At 44.1% G+C, this 19,624-nt stretch overlaps 6 protein-coding genes across 6 annotated transcripts; 2 read left to right on the top strand and 4 right to left on the bottom strand.

Annotated features, from left to right (window-relative positions):
- Positions 1-2,547: 2,547 nt before the first annotated feature.
- Positions 2,548-2,991, top strand: DFJ58DRAFT_670941 (uncharacterized protein; the record flags this gene model as incomplete). The annotated part of the gene is made up of 2 exons (XM_041382908.1): positions 2,548-2,691; positions 2,749-2,991. Coding segments are annotated over 2 exons (387 nt in total), but the record flags the coding sequence as incomplete, so codon positions are not given.
- A 262-nt stretch (positions 2,992-3,253) lies between these two features.
- On the top strand, positions 3,254-3,493 carry DFJ58DRAFT_670936 (uncharacterized protein; the record flags this gene model as incomplete). Its single annotated transcript, XM_041382907.1, has 1 exon — positions 3,254-3,493. A coding segment is annotated over one exon (240 nt), but the record flags the coding sequence as incomplete, so codon positions are not given.
- A 7,718-nt stretch (positions 3,494-11,211) lies between these two features.
- DFJ58DRAFT_736126 (uncharacterized protein) lies at positions 11,212-13,860 on the bottom strand (the record flags this gene model as incomplete). The annotated part of the gene is made up of 4 exons (XM_041386747.1): positions 11,212-11,388; positions 11,444-11,712; positions 13,232-13,562; positions 13,618-13,860. The coding sequence occupies 4 exons, from the start codon at positions 13,858-13,860 to the stop codon at positions 11,212-11,214; spliced, it is 1,020 nt and encodes a 339-aa protein (XP_041235975.1).
- A 609-nt stretch (positions 13,861-14,469) lies between these two features.
- DFJ58DRAFT_736125 (uncharacterized protein) lies at positions 14,470-15,217 on the bottom strand (the record flags this gene model as incomplete). The annotated part of the gene is made up of 3 exons (XM_041386746.1): positions 14,470-14,520; positions 14,582-14,946; positions 15,001-15,217. The coding sequence occupies 3 exons, from the start codon at positions 15,215-15,217 to the stop codon at positions 14,470-14,472; spliced, it is 633 nt and encodes a 210-aa protein (XP_041235974.1).
- A 1,010-nt stretch (positions 15,218-16,227) lies between these two features.
- DFJ58DRAFT_632431 (uncharacterized protein) lies at positions 16,228-16,565 on the bottom strand (the record flags this gene model as incomplete). Its single annotated transcript, XM_041381223.1, has 2 exons — positions 16,228-16,420; positions 16,477-16,565. Coding segments are annotated over 2 exons (282 nt in total), but the record flags the coding sequence as incomplete, so codon positions are not given.
- A 6-nt stretch (positions 16,566-16,571) lies between these two features.
- Positions 16,572-17,647, bottom strand: DFJ58DRAFT_719452 (uncharacterized protein; the record flags this gene model as incomplete). The annotated part of the gene is made up of 5 exons (XM_041384630.1): positions 16,572-16,774; positions 16,826-16,912; positions 16,945-17,205; positions 17,275-17,415; positions 17,584-17,647. 5 exons carry the CDS (start codon positions 17,645-17,647, stop codon positions 16,572-16,574), a joined length of 756 nt encoding a protein of 251 aa, XP_041235972.1.
- Between the last annotated feature and the right edge of the window lie 1,977 nt (positions 17,648-19,624).

The following is a 19,624-nucleotide window of genomic DNA, read 5'->3' as shown; positions in this document are numbered from 1 at the left end:
AGGATAGATTTTCGACGTTTTTGGAATGAATCCGGGCTTTATTTCAATACAGTGGTCAATACCGGGTCGTTCAGGGGGCAATTGGTTAAGACCGTCTTTAGCGAAGATGTCGGCAAAATCGTGTAGGTAGGAGGGTACAAGTTCTTCAAAAGTTTTCTTCTTTTGTTCTAAGCCCGCAGCTAGAGTGAACTGCTGAGCTTTGTTACTAACTTTCGCGTATTTGGTAGGCCGTGGCAGGGGTTTAACCATGGGTTTCCGTTCCAAATGACTGGTTCCGTCGGAGGTTAATGGTGTATCCATGGTGGTATTTGAAATTACCCGGAGTTCTGACGCGTCAGCGGAATATTCAGCCAAAAACTCGTCATCTTTTAGATCATACGTAGAGACTTCTCGCACTGGTGCGGCAAAGTTCTCTTGCATCCAGACATCTTCCTTAGTATCAAAGGTTTCATCGTCGTCATCGGGGATGGGGAGTAGATCGGGAATGGGAAGAATGGATGGTGCTTCTTCGTCAACAATTTCTTCGATAGTCACTTTTGGAATGACAGGGGTTTCGATAATTGGTGCTTTCCTAAGTTTGGATTGCTTCCAGGTCCGGTCGATGGTTTCTTGTCGAAATAGAAGTGGAAGGTCATTCTTCTTCCTTTCTTTGTCGACTTCTTCTTCAACTTGATTGCTCTTCTCTGTTCGAGAAAGAACAAGGGTTTCGGCTGCCCAGTCAATAACCGGGTTCATAGCCCGTAGCCAGGGAATTCCAAGGAGAATTTGGTCTCTTCTGCCGAGACGCGTGACGTTGAACTTTCCAATCATGGTTCTTTCGTCAATTTTGATAGTAAGAACGCAGTATCGGCGTATGGCTCCGCTTTTGGAGTAGCTTCCATCGGCGGTAGTAACCTTGAAGGGTTTACTGAGAGCGTGAGTTCGGATCTTGTGCTTCTTGACGACGTCTTCTGAGATAAAAGTTCCAGCTGCTCCGGAATCGACAACTGCGGTGGTTTCAACGGTTTTCAGACGTGTTTTCGAAATTAGGGAAAGGGGAACCCGGAGTTCTTTTTGTTCACCAACTTTTCGTACAAGTCTTATGGGTACATCAAGAAATACTGACGTTGATCCAGTCTCCCATATTAAAAATCCTCGTTGAGACGACAGACTTCTGCTTCTTCTTCTTCTTCATCACTGCTTTCTACTTCTTTGTGGTGTATCAGGGTCTTTCCTTTCTTCTTCTCAGGACAGTTTTTGAAAAGATGTCCGGTCTTGTGACAGATGAAACATTTTCCGGTTCGGAAATGCTCAGCGCGTTCTTCTTCAGAAAGCCAATCGATCACCATGGTGTTAGGATCTTTAGATGGTACGTATCGGTTAGATCCGAAGTTCTTCTTCTTCGGGGTTTGGTGGCGTGCCCTGATGGCGTTCAAGTGGAGGCGTGAATTGTTGAGATTGATGCAGGTGGTAAGGACGACTTCGAAGTCGTCAGAGACGTAACCCGTGCCATAGAGGCGAGCGAGCAGTCCTGGATGTAATCCGTCTAAGAAGAATTGCTTCTTAGCGACATCACCTTGGATTCCTGCCCTTCGCGCGAGCATCAGGAATTCTGAGATGTAATCTTGGAGTTCGGTTCCCTGTTTCAGATTGCGAAGCTTGGCTAACGCGGTTCCCGAGAGATCAAGCGGTTTAAATGCGCTCTTGAAATCGGCGAGGAATTCGGCCCATGTACCGTATCCTTTGACGAGGCCTGCAGTAGTCTTGTTGTTGGGATCTTGCGCTTGTCTGAGGAAGTCTTCCTTCCAGTAGTGCGCGTTTCCTTCGTTCATGAAGGAGGTTACGAAAATAATTTTCTGTTTGTCGTCGACGTAGATCTTCTCGTTGATGTCGAGATAAGACATGCATGACATCAAAAATCCTTCGGATTTATCGCTCTCCCCATCAAAGACTGGGGGAGATCCGATCTTGATTTCAATAGGTTTGGTGGAAGACATTGGTGGATTCAGAGGTGGTATAGGTGGTAAGGCACCTAGGTTCAAAGCGCCAAAGATTGGTGTTAATGACGTCAGCTTGTTTCAGCTTCTCGAGGGACCTGGAGTTCTATCTGTCGTGATGACCAGGGTTTGTTCTTTCTGGGTTACAATGCGTGATGGCGATGTATTCGTGGAAGACTTTAATCTTTTGTTACGAACTAGGATGGTTCAGACATATGGCTACTCGATAAGAGTAATCGGCCAAGGTCGGTTCAAGGCTTCGGCGTATACCGAAGTTCAGTGGTTCACTAAGACAAGACAAGGAGAGTGTCCTCGACTTGAATCACGTTCAATACGACTTAAGATTGGAGGTCTTAAGCGGAAGTTCTAGGTAAAACCTAGTAAGATTAAAGTAAAGAACTACATAGTACAAAGCGAGTTTATATAGGGAAAGGTAACTGCTTTAGGGCTGGTACGACAGAGTCAGAATGAGTCAGAGATAAGACGGAGTCAGAGATAACAAAAATAGATCATCTAGCGACGGCAAGATGCAATCATGATGTAATACAATGATGTAAGAGAAAGAAAATGGATAGGGGCGTACTTGACTGTAACACAGACAAACCAGTTGCTTGACCTTGTTCATCGATCTGCCAGCGGCACAGACACATTTACATTGCAGAGTCATGATGAGATTTGCTCGCTATGGGAAATGGCTTCGCAGCGTTATACACTGGTGATTGTTTTCATTTTGTGTATTTCTCAGGGCTGATTAATACTTAGTGTACACTAGTTTCAAAAGGATGTAGTATCTGTTGAGCACTGCGATGAGACACACGAGTTTGAAATGCACTATCGCCCCCTCTGGGACTGGGTGCTTGATCTATTGCAAGACAGCCGCCTCACATACCACTTTGTATTTGATGCACAACGTCTTTCCAAATTCAATGGAGAGCAATTTGTCTGCTTCATAGATGAATCATGGACTGCTGATGCCTTCTGGAATGCACAAGTATGTCTTGTAGGTTCTTCTTAGTCTATCATTTGATCAGTGTTATAGTCTCAACTTCCGCCGGATGCAAAGCCGCTTGCATTCACTCTATATGCCGACAAAAACAAATTATCTTCTTTCGGGACTGCCAAGGGCTATCCAATTATTGCCCGTATTGCAAACCTTCCCGTTCACATTCGTAATGGCAACACAGCCCTAGGAGGAGGTCGTGTTGTTGGTTGGTTGCCGATTTTTAGTATCTTACAATAAGTGTTGCTACTAGTATTGTTACTGACTATTTCACTAGGTCGCTGAGGATCAACAACATACCAGAAAGAAGAGTTTTGTAGACTTCAAAAATGCAGTGTGGCATAAGTCATTCTACCGACTCCTCCATTCAATCAAGCTGCACTCAAAAACCGGCCACTGGTTTGAATGTGAGGCATATGACAATGTCATGTATTCAGTTTCGTCGGCCCATAAGTTTACATCAGTACCATCGGCCAACATGATGGTGTCAGCTATTTACAAGGAAATACATACATGATGCCCACATGTCGGCTGAAAGACCTGATACCATCATGTCGGCTGAATATACTGGATGCCTGATATTATCATATGGGCCAACAAAACAAATACCTGATGCCATCATGTCGACCGATAGACCTGATACTATCATGTCGGCTGAATATACTAAATGCCTGATATTATCGTATGGGCTGACGGAAATGAATTCCTGATACCATCAAGTCGGTCGATGGTACTGATAAAAATGTATGGGCCGACAAAACTGAATGCCTGATGTTATCGTATGGGCCGACAGAAATGAATTCCTGATGCCATCAGGTCAGCCGATGGCACTGATGAAAATGTATGGGCCGACAAAACTGAATACCTGATGTTATCTTATGGGCCGATGGAAATGAATGCCTGATTCCATCAGGTCGGCCGATGTAACTGCCTAATGTTATAACATGGGCCGAGGATATTGAATACCTGATGCTATCAGATCGGCCGATGAAACTGATGCGAACATATGGGCCGACAAAACTGCATATCTGATGCAATCACATTGGCCAAGAACATAAACAGGTATTCATGTCTCTCGGCCCATATGATGGTGTCGGCCTTTTATTCCAATCGGCCCATATGATGGCATCATACCCACAATTTCCAGACCAATCCACACAGGAACATATATGCTTCACCCCCGTCATCGGCTGATCGGTACACACAGTAGCTATAGTGTGTGGGCCCAGCTGACAATATCTCACCACCGATTTCACTGGCCCTTGGCCGACATGTTAATGTTGAGCATCCCAATGCATGGGCCCAGCTGTTTAAAACCATTACTCCATGAGCCCACCAGCTGAATGTTAAACACAGACATAGATATTTGGTTGGCCGACGTCCGCTGGCCTGTGTGAAACAGCATATTTTCAACATTTGCTGCATGTATAATACATGCAATGTGACTGAATGGGCTCAAGCTTCATCAAGTCAATCTAAGAAGCACAGGACTATGCCCAAGGTCTGAAGATCAGGTAGGGCAAGGCAACCTTCTAAGAAAGCCCAGAAGATATAACCTTGTATCCTACATTGCCTTTATTGCTAAGTACAATAATTATATCTACTTGTCAAGGCTTGGGCTATAATTAAACCGGCCAGTGCAAAGGTTCAGACCTACAAACTGGCTAGCTCTGCCTCTACATAGGTAGATGCACACTGGCTGGTGTACTAGGTCCAGACCTACAGGCTGGCCAGCATTGCTTCTACATAGGTAGATGCAGACTGGCCAGTGCAAAGGTTCAGACCTACAAACCGGCCAGCCTTGCCTCTACATAGGTAGATACAAACTGGCCGGTGCACTATGTTCAAACCTACAGGCCGGCCAGCCTTGCTTCTACATAGGTAGGTGCAAACTGGCCGGTGCAAAGGTTTAGACCTACAAACCAGCCAGCTTTGCCTCTACATAGGTAGATGCAGACTGGCCAGTACACTAGGTTCAGCCTATAAGCCGACTAGCCTTGCTTCTACATAGGTAGATGCAATGAGTACTAATGAATAGTACTGTAGTACTGGCTGGCCTATATATGATCTTTGTGATAACACTCAATATAATACATAGTCTATCAAAAGTAGTGGGGGATATGAGACCGGCCAGCACCTATGCTACATGTTAACCTAGTAGTAGGTAAGGATACTAAGGATAATGTTACGAACTAGGATGATTCCGACAATAGTTACTCAATAAGAGTATTCAACTAAGGTCGAGTCTAGACTCTTGCGTATACAAGAGTTTGTAAGACAAGGCAAGGAGAGTGTCCTTGACTTGAATCAGATTCAGACAACTTAAGAGTGGAGATCTTAAGCGAAGGAAGTTCCAGGTAAAACCTAGTAAGATTAAAGTGACGAACTACAGTGTACAAGATGGGTTTATATAGAGAACAACAACTGCTTTAGGGCATGTATCAGTGAGTAGAAATGAGTCAGCAATAAGAGATGAGTCAGAGATAAGAGACAAGTCAGAGATAAGAAACAAGTCAGAAATAAGAGACAAGTCACCTAGCGACGGCTCGATAGTGATCATGATGTAATACAATGTAAGAGAAAATGAATAGGGGCGTACTTAGACTGTAACAGATAATGAATTGAGCTGGCCAGCAGTTATTTTACATCTACCGGCCAGCCATGCTGGTGCTAGTACATTATGATATACAGTGGACTATATAAGGCTAGCCGGCATGTATTCTACATGGACCAGCTGAGGACTGGCTGGCCATGGTTCTACTTTACTTTTACTGGTCGGCCATGCTTTTAGCACATCCTATTACATTATTGTATATAGTGGACTATATAAGGCTAGCCAGCATGTATTCTATATGGACCAGCTGAGGACTGGCTGGCCATGATTCTACTTTACATGTACTGGCCAGCCATGCTTTTAGCATGTGCTAGTACATGATATATAGTGGACTATATAAGGCCAGCCAGCATGTATTCTACATGGACCGGCCAAGGACTGGCTGGCCATGTTTATACAAGGTTTTGGCACATCTGGGGCACTGGTTCTACGTTGGAAAATGACTGAAGTATGTGCTTTCCGAGGCTGCAGTCATTAACTCATTTCTCTGGCACACATTTAGGCCTATTCCTGTCACACACCCTACACCATTGTTCTGTATTTTTCGTGAATGCAGATCCGCCCCAATCTATTATGGTTCCCAGTGCTGCTTTGGAGAACTTATCCATCAAAGCTTTCTACAAGAGCACAGTAGATCAGCTGTCCATTCTGTCTGACCATGTACGTTTATTCAAGCAGCTTGTAACTCTGTCCTGTCCACCGCTTGACTGGGCTGCATGGAAGCATCTCTCTAATCTCACCACCCTGGTTGAAGTGGGAATTTGTGAAGTGCACGGTCATGGCACACTTCCGAGTCCTTGGCTGTTGGATTTGCACATTGTCAATTTCTCACCATTTCTTAATCTCACAACTCTTTCATTCATGGTAGACAGTGCTGCATACATTACCACAATCCTGTAACACTCACAATTCCCCTCATTGAAAAGGTTCTGGATCATGATCGAAGTTGTGTCTTCGACAGAGGCTGAGTGACTCTTTCATGCGCTGTCCCACTACAAACAGACCCTGGAACATCTTACTGTTATCTTGAGCAAATATCACGACCTCCAAAACAACTATTTGACAGCGATTACGCATCTCCATTGCTTCACATAGCTCCGATTTCTTCAGCTCGATTGACCTGATTCCTCCATCTACCTTGACAACAACCTTCTCTTAGAAGCCATGTCAGCTTGGCTGCACATCCACACTCTGAAAATAGAAGGCTGCGGTATTAGTCCTTCCATTACATTCCATGGATTATTTACAGTGCTGCGTCAATGTCCACAATTGGAATCACTCTGAGTGTTGATTGACACTGTGAATATTGATATTGATCCTAATGCTGAGCCAATGCAACACACGTCCTTATGATCATTGGACTTTGAAACATCCTCTCCCATAGGAAATGCTGAAGTTCTCACTCGCATCATTTTTGCCTGGCTCCCTTGCATCAACCAAGTTAACAAAGTCACAGATGATTGGGAGCCTTGGGATGAAGTCAACATACATCTCATATCTTTGAGAGCTGCTGCACAGTGTGTTGTAGGAGGTGCCTTGAATACCTGACTAATTGATGTATTACATGGGTTTTCATACCTTTTTGTTGTAGTTATCCGTGAACAATTCATATACTATCATTCCAGGTAATCTGCAACTTTTTCAGCAAATCTTTTGTAGCTCGTCAACCACTTCATGTATCTTCCACGAATTTAGTGTGTTGTAGATTCATACTGCCTCTATATTGATCTGATTTTTGCTCATTTTTAGGACATTATGGTGTGGTGTTGGATGAAAGCCGAGAAGAAACTTCAGGGTCTGACTGCTAATCTGCAAAATATGGTCACATCGAGTCACACCTCAGCATACCACTGGTGCAGTCAACTTTGACTAGTTGACTCTCCGCAGCTCTCTATTTGTTGGCGTTCAGTCGTTGCACTGGAAGCTCGAAGCTTGAAGTTGTGCAAAGCTCTGAAAAATAATAAATACAGCAATATATTATTATTAAGTATCTGAGTCGTGATTCATGTAATTATTGTGATTGTACTGGTGATATGGTCCTGAATAAGGTTGACCACGTGCAACATCATACATCTGTACCTCACCACCAACTCAAAAATCCACTCTACTACCAGCCGCTGTTGCAAAGTGAAGAATAGGTGGGGGCTGAAGCTGAAGCACCAAATGGTGCATGGGATAATATGGGAGCACATACCTGCCGTGTGCGTGACATCAAGGATTGAGGGATAGGCTGCGGTTGAATGGTGCTTGTATTGAATTGGCATGTCTTGCGGTACTGACTCAGTAGTGTTATTGTTGGTTTCAACATGCCGCCTACAAGAACAGGGGGAATCATTAACCAAGTGTGCCATAGAGGAGATTCAAGATGACCTTTATCAAAATTGTGTTCTGTAATCCTGATGAGATGATTGTTATGCTCCAGGTATAACTTTGTGAATATACCTACAGGATCTATGGGATCTGGATGATTTATGTTCCTGCATGGTTACAATTACTAATATTTCATCTCTTGCAGCTGCAACACACAGGAAATTTTCATTCTACTTGGACAGTACATCATATATCAGTAGTCTACATATGCCTGAATTTTTTGAAGTAAGTCGAGCAGTGCATTGAGGTGCTTTGAACATTTTGCATATGACATGCATGTTGCAGATTACCCGGTGTCATGCATGGTATGTGATCCATACCATGACATATGCACAACAACAGTGACAGGGAAGGTAGAAGACACCTGACTGATTCCTATCACCAAGTTACCTTATCATTTTTAATTCATTTCTTAGCTAGTATTTCACTTTCAAACTTCACTTCTATTTTCCATGTATTTCTATTTTGTTCCATGAGATTCTATCTCTTTCTATTTTCTAGGCACATTTAGCCACCAGACTTTTCCTCAAGCCACCAAACATGTTAGTAATCATGTCATGTGACTGGGAAATACTCTGATTTGAAAGGATTCAACTTGACTCATCATGTTTGGTCATGATTCGTCATGCTTTGTAAAACTTGCAACTGTATTTGTAATCCACTTAGTAATAAGGCCAATTCAGCACACTTAAGGACTTGGTTTGTAAGCACATTCTTACCAATCCATGGGATGACTCATGCTTTTCATTCTTTGTAATACTACACTTCATTTTGTATGTACATTAGTAAACAAGCTGACTCAACACAAGTTTGTAAGCACATTCTTACCAATCTATGTGATGAATCATGCTTAGTAAGATGGCCTCCCAAAAGGTATATAAGGAGCCCATTTTCACCCATGTAATACAAGCTTCCCACTTAACACTCTTTTCTCAAACTGTGTGAGAACCAGTAAGATCTAAGTGCAGGCCATTCAGCAGCCTTGAAGTTAAGCATAAGAAACATCTATTCAGGTTATATACTACCTTACAGGGGTTGACTATATAACAATGTACAGCTACAGAGCTAAGTTCTACCAGCACTACTTTTCTCTCTCTTTTTCAGGAAGGGAGACACGAATCACGAGATATATTTCATGAATCCATGGGCACACACTTGCCATAACATGTACAAACTCCACACTCAGTAATTCATGAGTACAGACAAAGACTGACTCGATGATCTCCTTCCCAACGTGTCATGGTGGTCTGAAGTGAACAAGGCTGGTATGGTTTCAGCCAGGACCAAAGAGGAACACTCATCGATGGGATCAATCATCTGTTGTGAGCCAAGTGGTGCTATGCCGCAATTCGTGATTGATCAAATATTGCGTCAACAAGCAGGACCATCGTCAACAGTGTTCTGTGACATTATCATACGTGTGGTATGCTTTCCTTGAATTCAAGTGAGAAACGTACACCCCAAGATGTTTGGCTGTACCTGAGGTTAACCTAGAATAGTTGCAAGCAGGATAATTTCAGGCTTGATTGAGTGCAAAAACGAACTGTGCGCCTAGTTATTATTGAATCTGAAGTGAAACGTTGATTGTGACACCCAAGCTCGGTTTGTCTTGGTGTTTGTCCCACACACAATGCAGTTTGAACCTGAGGACATTTTGAACTTAGCCGCCAGTTGCAGCATGATATTTGTCCTGGGAACAAGAGTAATTGAAACCCAATTACTGGTTGTTCCAGAACATGGGGATCAACAAGCTATGTACTGGTAATTTTAATGGTTACAGAATTGATGCAAGTCCCAGATGAGCCTATGCATCTACCCTCGCCTCGCCTCTGCTCATAAATATTGGCTTAACAGGACTAAGTCAAGTTGGTCTTTATGCTCAGATTAGCACAATACTGATTACTGAATGGCATTCATCTTCATGCTGAGATTTGCATGGCACTGATTACTGAGTGGCATTTATCTTCATGTTGAGATTTGTGCAGTACTGGTTGAGTTGTCTTAAGAGCCCAAATATCATTCCTCGTCAACTCAGGGTATTTCCATCAGAATAACTTTAAGATCATGCCATTAAGGAGACTAGCTATATAGTATTAAATATCAGGATTCTAATGATCAGGATTCTAATGATCAGGATTCTAATGATCAGGATTCTAATGAAGGTGTTGTTGGGGTCTATGTATAGCTGCTCGCTCCCTCAGACGAGCCTCAAAATGTCCTCCATACTTCCTAAGGCATTCTGCTTTGAAGCTGCTACAGTGGGAATTAGTAGACATTCCATGCACCCTGTAAGCCTCTGCAACAATGACATCAATCATGAATGGATTTTGGACAACTGGCTGCTGGTAACGCTGCATATCAAGTTTGAGGGTATGGTTGATATATCTAAGGCTAGGTCAGTTTGATGTACAGCAAGACAGATGGACAAACATACAAAGACCAGCCTGTTGCTCTCCAAGAATCTCCCCACTGTTTCTGTCATGCCTCGAACCACATTTCAACTTTGGACCAAAAGTCCTTGCCTTCGGCGGTGCGCCCGCCTTGACCACGCTTATGCTTCTTCTTCGCCGGTTCTCCAGTGGGAGAGTCTTCACTAGGAATCTCTTCTGGATTCAGTGTTCCAGAACCTTCATCTTCTTCCTCTACACGATCAAGCAAATAAGGGTATTCATATGCAAAACGACGCTGGAATGCAAAAAAAAACGGCAAGAAAATTTAGCAGTCATAAATCAGAGAAAGACTCTACCAAAATGGCTAAAACGGGCGTGGGTTGTGGGTCCAAGATCTGAATTCCCGCCTGCCCGATGGAAACAAGTCGAACTGTCATAAGTGAAGTCTGACAGTGTGCTTGTGTCGTCGCCGATGACACTGTCACATAGCTGCAATGAGACATATCAGTTTAACTTTAAAGCTTAATAAATATTAAGCACTTGTGCACACCAACTCGCGAAATGAATTACGGATGCTGGAACATTGGCGTTTAATATAAATGGTAAGGAAATGTTCCCTAGCTGGATTGCCGTAGATGTTTGTGAGTTTGAAGGCCTCACATTCTTGACGTAAACAATCCTGTAGTATTAGACAATAAGCAACCAGCACTATCTAATGATTCAGGACTTACTGCCACATCAAAATGAAGTGTTGTAAACATGATCCTGTTGGGGTCAAACATAAGGTCACCAGCAACAATGTATATGTTGGTCTATATGCTTCAGATATTTGATAGATGACAGTGCAAGCAAATTACTCACTCATTGCTCAGGACTAAGTGAGAATGTAGTTTCAAGACAGATTTGCAAATCAGCGAGAAGGTTCTGTGTTGACTGATGAGAAGCAGCGATCTTGCGTTGTTCTTTGAGAATGCAAAATATACTGCCAAGAAGATATGTTCTGGTTGCAAGATCAGATTTGCTCAGACCATGACCGAGCTGCAAGGCACAAAATATCTCAATGTGTGCATGAAAAATATAACCATTGACGTACCCTTGCAAAACCATGTAGGTTTTTCTGCAAGTCTTGTTCTGCATCGCCAAAGCTGAACTGGTTTGTGAGAGTGTCCACAAAGAGGGCAGACAATTCATCTGCAAATAGATTTGGGTCGATATGTGGTTGACGTGAACTTGAAGGTGGGGATCCAGTAGCATGCAGTAAGCTAGCAGTAGGGCTCAGCAGCAAACTCTTGGAGTTGAAGGACTTCCTCGCTGGGAACCGCAGGGTGGGCCAGATAACTCGAAGGATGCAAACGCTCGTGGCTGGGAACCAGTGGGTAGAAGGGAAAAGTCAAACGACATATTTGCTGACTGGGGTATATGAGTGGCTGCAAAAAATGAATGACTGACTCGAAGGTGAGTCGCTGGAAAACACTCTGCCAGTGAACCAACAACTTAGTGCTCATGAACACATTTATACAAAAACTCACTTTGATTACGTGTGTGATCAATGATGGCCTCAAGGCATAATTTCAGCTCCATCATTGTAATAAAGATCATGTTTGACAGTGGGCACTGTGGTCTTCCTGAGCTGGTCCCACAACCAAACAGCAAAATTACCACATAGCAGCAAGTATTGGTAATCAACATGCAATATTATTAGTCTGCAGCAGATGATATGTAGAAGGGAATATGATAAAAAAAAACCCACTCCTGAGTATTGGATTACTGTGATACTTGTAATACAGACCGGTGTAGAGACTTGCGTTTCTGCAGGCACATATGGGCACATTTCGCACCTTTTCACAACTCATGACAATTGGCCTTCAATGCACAACTTGCACCATCAGCTATATTCGACTTCTATCATGTCTCTAGTTGTTTTACACATAACGCGCAGCTTTCCCGTGAAACGCGCCATAGGCGCGCTACTTTTCCACACAATGCGCAGCATTCCCGCGCGCGCTTAGTGCGTTTCTCTCGCACTTGTCGCCCTACTCCATACGCAACTTCTGCTATGTCTCCAGTCATTGCACATACAATGCACAGCTCTCCTGCAAAATGCGCCATAGGCGCAACACTTTCTCACACTTTCGCGTTTCGCGTTCCCGCGCGCGCGCTTAGCGTGTTTCTCGCGCTTAAGCGCACTCCATCGCGCATCATCCAGGAGCATCCATCCATCATCCAACCAGTTCCTAGGTGTGGCCCTTTTTGTTATCAGACCATATTTAGCCTATTACACTTTGTATTTCGTTATGCACCCTTACTTTACATCACTTTACCTCACTTACATACTTAGAGCGCTCCCTATTCGGCTCTGAGCCCTGGGAGAGCGCTTAGGTAGAACTTACATACTTTCATGTTCGTTTTACACCAGCAGGGACTACCACATCTTTCTACCACCATGTACTTGGCAGTTAGTTCCATGCAATGCATGTGTCCGTCATCGTCTTAAGGCCCTAGCATCAGTCTAAAAGCTAGTGGCAGTATCAGTATCTATCTATATCCGCACATTACACCATATTATCGTCTCTCTACACTTGTCCACTGCTCGCACTACCATCCCTGTTCTCTGCGCATTTTCGCGTTTCACTTTCCCGCGTGCACCTTCAGCGCATTTCTCGCGCTTACATCGCCCTTTTGTCGCCTTTGATCAGGGTTGATCAGCATCACTTCGTGGATTCTTGCTTTCTTTGCTTCCCTTAAGGATTGAACATATCGCACGGCATATCAAGACCCAACATAGAGAGTGTTTGCTTGTCATCTGACTTGCAGTCACCTTTGTTGTGTTACCCACACTGGTGTTGCTGTAAAGATCTATTAACTTGTCGGCCTTGAGTACCTTGTCCATGTGGTGCATGTGCTGCTGTAGATGTCATGGAAGCTCCACTTGTGGTGTCATTGTGTGTCCGAATCTCCCTTGCAGCACCCTCAAGGATCGCAAGGTTCATGTCTAGTGGCTGAACAGGTACCCAAAGGCCCTGCATGTGCTTTGCATTGTGCATCCATGCAGTGTTGAGAATGAGATCATCAGGGTCCCTGACATGACATATTACAGTCTTTGCTTTTGATGTCTTCACCCGTTCTTCATAAATGAACTCAATGTCAGAAGCAAAATCTTTGCAATTGTGTGCTTGGCATTGATGCTGCACATTTGCTGCACATAAAATTTGCTTTCATAAACATTCAGTGACCGGCAACTCAGTGTTCTGCAGATAAATCACAAACCTCAATAGGATAGAGTAAAAAACTACCATGTGCCCTGACAGTAGGCATGGAGGAGGACACTGCCGGTTCGCCAACAATTCCACATTCCAGAAGAATTGCATCTGGATGCAGAAGTTTATCTGCGTCTGAGTCTTGGTGCTGAATAAGAAAACACGCTACAATCGGAGACCGTTCCACTGCCTGAGTGCCCTTTGCTGCGAGGACCCAGTCGCCTATCTTACAAACATCCCCATTGAAAAGCATGACAGACTTGCAGGTACAGAAATTATGTCCTTCAAGAGTGTCATTTGGAAGTGATTGAAGAGCATCTGGAACATGTTTCCCTGTCTTGGTAGCCAAGTATGGTTGGAGTAGTTGGTTGTTATGAACACATTGACCTTAAGATACTGAACCTTAGTATTGTATTTTCCAAAGTCAGAATGTAAAATTGAACTTCACCATATTTTTTAGTGTCAACTTGTATGTCAAGTCCAAGATAGTCAGTGATAATATTCAGCCGTTGAATAAGTGACAGTGGGCTGTTTCCAACAACCTTAGCTTCTGGAGGCTTGTCCAATGGGGAGTTGGAGGCTCAAACACGGTCGGGAGAATCAGAGTGAATGTCGTTTGTATCATTGTGTATAATTATTCGCGCTCCTGAGAGAATATGATGAATTCGACTTCCATGGGCAAATGAATATGCAATATCCCAAGAAGGGCACGATGGTTTGAATGTATACTTTTTGCACAGATGACAGTGTTGAAGGACTCAAATGCTTCTGTTGCAAATAAAGCAGCCGGCCCAAATCATTGAATATGGTCAATGACATGTAGTATAATATGAAATTTTGGCTTGTTAAACCATTGAGGGGTTCACCTGGCAGTGCATGCAAGGAAGTTATTAATTGATATTGTGAGATTGCACTGAGACAATAACAATCAGACATGAATATCGGCAGGTAAAACTGAAAGGTATATCACCTACCAAGTGTTCCATTAAGTTTTCTATTTCAGGCTGCCAGATGAGTGGTATCAGGTTTGATAATGCAATCCATGTATCGTAGCACTCCTGGGGCACCAAGTCATGAAGTACAAAGGGTGCAACCTGTGCAATGGCACGAAAATCACGTCCAACAAGAGAACCTGCATATTGAACAAGGGTGTGACCATTAAGATTGCTGGGTCCAAGACCCGAGACATCGACAGATGAGAGGCGAGTCTCTAAAAGTTCACGCTTCAACTTGTCTTTTCCAATCCTTACAGAGACAACATCACGCCAAAAGTATTTGATGAATCCAAGGAGGACTGTGTGGAGAATTTCCACAGGTGTGTTAGTGTGAGGATCGATACCTGAGATGTTATTGAAGTCAATATCCTACACTGTAAACGTGGCTAATCAGAGACCTTTAATTTGCCACACAGGACTTGTGACATTTTCGGGCAGTGTCTCCTTGGCTCTATCAAGAGCTTCCTGCTTCGCCCTGTTACCGCCACAAATTTTGCTGTATGATTCAGCTAGGTGATTCAAGAACAAGTCTAAAAAGGTGTCCTTGATGCCAGTAGCGGTCTTCCTTTGCTTGATCTGCGTCTGGTTCCTGACCGTTGATGCATGAAGAAACATTGACTTGAGTTCATCGACAGTTTCATTCTTGTGACGTGGTTCTCCTATCTGCCATGCTTCACAAATAAAAATATATGCAAAACCACTCAGATTCACTACCTTTACAAACCGCTTAACTGTCATATACCATATATCCGGTTACAGATCCGATGATCTGGATCTCAGATCCGATCCAGATCCGATGAACATATCCGTCGTCCGGTCCACAGATCCGCTTTGATTCTTATTTCATTTCCTGTTCATATAACTCTAACTATCGTTCATCTCCTTCCAGTATTCCTGTACACCGGTATACCGGTTATCCTTTACTTCCGCTTTGCTTACTGATCCGCTATGCTTACTGATCCGCTACACTTACGAATCCGCTTTTACTTGTACTTCATTCCCGGTTCATGATTCGTGATCCATCCAACTTACCAATACGCTCCACTTAGACTTTGCTTATACTTCCGTACATAGCCTCGCACCTTTGCTTATGGATCATTCCGTTAGCTATCCGTAGTATATAAACCTTTGTATATGCGCTGTAGTAGATCAGTTCGAATATCATCTTAGATTGCACTCATTCCGTCTGGACTCTGAGTCCCTCCGTTATCCATCCGGACTTGAGTACGCTACTCTTGTCTACTCCGAGACTTAGGATAGATTCCTATAGTCTACATATCCGCCTCTGTCTTCGGACAGTCCTCACCCGTTAGTTTCTAGTCCGGATCCGATCCGGATTGGCCGTTACTCTATACACGCGATACTTTAGCTCTCTGAAATAAGGGGCAAGACTCGGGAAAGGGGCACAGCGCACGAGCTGAGGCCGAAGCCCTTCGGATCCGATACTACTTGAGTACGGTCTTAACATTAACCCATGTTACCATCTCCTCCATCGTCTCCTTTGCTCATTTTCATGCAGATTTTGGAGGAGCACCAGTATTGCGGGCCTCAGACTCGCTTCTGCTAACCTCATCACCCATGCTGTGGTCAGTATCTTCAGGTTGCGCAGCAGCTGCTTGTACAGGGTTGCTCTCCGCACTTGTATCGTGCCCCTTCACTTTACAAACATGGCAAAAATATTTTCCCATCGACCCAATGTGACAGGCCATTTCACTTTGCATAGGGTTGTCCCCAAGTAAGGCCAAGACTGATGGAATGATAAGAACATACTCCTTGTGAACACAGTCCCAGGCCCAGATGCCTTGCTTCCATGATTCTCTAATTTGTACCGGCATCATTATTTTGCTTCCCTGCTCACAACAGATCTCACTCACTCAAGTTGGTCCACAATACCATCCAACATTTCAAGCGGAGGGGCAATATTCAATGTACAAAGAAAATGGACATTGTACTCTTTGTGGACTGCTGCTCACGGCAATCCTGCAGCTGTAAAAAGAAAAGAATTGTGTTTGTTCCATTTCTTCAACAAGTTTCCAGATGTGTTGTCGCAGTATAACCAGAGAGGCATTGCAGATACATGAGCACCTGATGCCCGAACACACCATTGATTGCCTTCAGAAGGATTTGTTAATGTCCAGGGCTGCAGTTCGCCGTTCAGTTCACGTTCGACACCTAAACAGATATTTACAACATATAATACTCAAGGCGATAAAATGACTCCACCATAGATTGAGCATGCACGAGGTAGACCAGATGTTGCTTCGCTTGAACTCCAGTTTTTGAATGATACAAGTAGATCATCTTCCAACACTTCAGATGAATGAAATCTTCTACAACCCAACTGCAATCCATTTCACGAGTGACAGGCCGCAGTGACCAAGCTTTAGTGTACATCTTCCTGCCACGTGTGAACCAGCAAAATGGCATGCAAGCTCGGCCACTTGATAACAATGCGGGCTCAAAAATGAAGAAATATGGATTGTGCAGTCTGACGACAGGCATAAGCAGCTCCAGGTCAAGTTCCTCAAGCCAATGTTTAGCTTGTCGAGCTTCATTTAGTTCTGCACCAGCATCTTCAGGGTAGAAGCGTAACAGTGGGTGAACTCAAGGGTTCATCATTTCCTTCAAATATGACTGAGTACATAATATTGATTACATTTCAGGCATGCAACACACTTGCCAAATAATGTCAGACAACAAATTAACATAGTATCTATGCCCAAGAGTGCCATCATAAGGAATCGAGCGGATACCGCATAGTCGTTGAATGGTGTCTTTGATGAGTTTGACGGACCGCACTGAAGGCACATTGTCTACATTATTGACCCGAAGTAGCCAGAGCAAAATATCAATCTGTCACTCCGAAAAAAACAGAGCGTGGGAGGTGCATGAGAATATCAAGTGTGCATGTCTACAAAACCACTAGATCAACAACGGTTACTCCTCATGTACAATTGAATATCAAGAACACTTTCTATCACTGCCGGTCCCAATAGCAGTGTCACCAGGGTTGTCATCTACTCGAAATTTGAAAGTGAGCTGCATACCGTGCAGTTAGAGTAACATACCATCATGCCATGTCCGCTGAGGCGATCTCAACCTGGCTGGGCTGATATGAAATATCTAAAAATGCTCAACCAGTATAAGTGAGTCTTGGCTCTGCCTAGCTGCTATACTTGCAGAATGCAAGAACGTTCGACCCTAAAGGGGACTGCTACTGAACACAGAACCAGATGAAAGAAAGACCCTTGAAGTGCGATGGATGCGCGAAAGCGCAAGAAGAAAAGCGAAGTGAGCGCGAAGCGCGAGAGAGCGCACTAAGGTAAGCGCGAGCGTGGGAACGTGAGCGCTAAGGCGCGCATTGTGCGGAAAATACCGGATAAGGAAACGGATAAGGAAGCGGATGTGCAAAGCGAGTGCAAACGCAGAGCGAGTGTTATAACGAGCGTGGATAAAGGTCTAGTATAGGCGGATAACGATAACCATTGGAAACACAAAGTGCGCCCAAGTGGTGACTACTACTTTAAAGTAAAACCCAATAGCGAGGGAAGTACAGCAAAGGGGAGTAATAATGATGGAGTAGTAAGTCAGCAAACTTTATACTATGGAAATCGCATCGGAAGCGGAAGGGATAGGAGCAATAAGCGCTATGAATATGTAATGACATGTAATAGCGCTGCAATGCTTGTTACAAACCACGAGGCAAGGGATATGACGTACCAATGAGGTGGGTGGACATAGAGGGACGTTCCTGGATGATAGGCGATGCAGGGCAATTGCAGGGTGCTTAAGCGCGAGAAAGCGCGCAAGGTGCGCGTGTGGGAATGCTGCGCGTTGTGCGGGAAAGTACCGCGCCTATGGCGCGTTTCGCGGGAAAGCTGCGCGTTATGTGTAAAACGACTAGGGACATGATAGAAGTTGAATATAGCTGATGGTGCAAGTTGTGCATTGAAGGCCAATTGTCATGAGTTGTGAAAGGTGCGAAATGTGCCCATATGTGCCTGCAGAAACGCGAGTCTCTACACCGCCCTGTAAAAACCTCTTCGTCTTCTGACATCTTGGTGCAGGTAACACCACAAAAGTGACTGCAAGTCAGATGACAAGCAAACACTCTCTATGTTGGGTCTTGATATGCCGTGCGATATGTTCGACCCTTAAGGGAAGCAAAGAAAGCAAGGATCCACGAAATGATGCTGGATCAACCCTGGTGAATGGCAGTGAAAGCGTGAAGAAATACACTGAAGGCGCATGCGGGAAAGTGAAATGCGAAAATGCGCGAAGCACGGTGGTGACAATCATATTGTTGCTAGGCATGTATACCTGCATAAGCCTTCAATAGGTGGACCAAAGTTTATCCCTCATATCATTCACTACTCCCCCCTATCAGCAGTCTTCACTTGTCTTAGCCATAACCCTTGTCCAATGCTATTCTGCACTTTCCCGCACTATGCGCGCACATTCCCACCAGCGCTATTCATCCCGCGACTTATCCGACGCTATTCCCGCGCTTACAGCGCTATCAGAACTACCAGCATGTATCTGTAGGAGCATTAGTGCATGTCCGCTCTACCTAGCGCTTGTCCGCTCTATCTAGCACTTGTTCCCATGCCTAGCGCTTGTCCAGCGCGCTGTTCTTGCGCTCTAGGATCCACCCGAAATGTCGGAATCCATCCATGTCCATCCTACCTCATTGGTATGTAATTTTCCTTGCCCCGAGTTTGTAACAAGTGCTACAGTCTTATTACATGTATCCTATCCCTTCCGAGTCCAAAGATGGTATAGTTTACTAGTATAAGAATCATATGGTGACTACTTCGACTTTACTTCCCTTCAACGGTATTTCCTTTCCCTTAGGTTTTACTTAGAAGTAGTCACCCTTTAGTTGCGCTCTATGGCCCCTATTTGACTTTCCTTACCCTTGCAATCAATACCTCTGATCTCACTCGCTATCTATTACCCTCCTTTGACTCAGTGTCCGCTTTCTTGACTTCCGCTCTTTCCCGTGCACTAGCACTCTATCTG

The sequence above is a fragment of the Suillus subalutaceus genome (genome assembly GCF_016647625.1).
Source record: "Suillus subalutaceus strain FC151 chromosome Unknown DFJ58scaffold_251, whole genome shotgun sequence".
In the NCBI taxonomy this organism is placed as follows: Eukaryota; Fungi; Basidiomycota; class Agaricomycetes; order Boletales; family Suillaceae; genus Suillus; species Suillus subalutaceus.
This window is presented reverse-complemented; position numbering and strand designations above follow the sequence as displayed.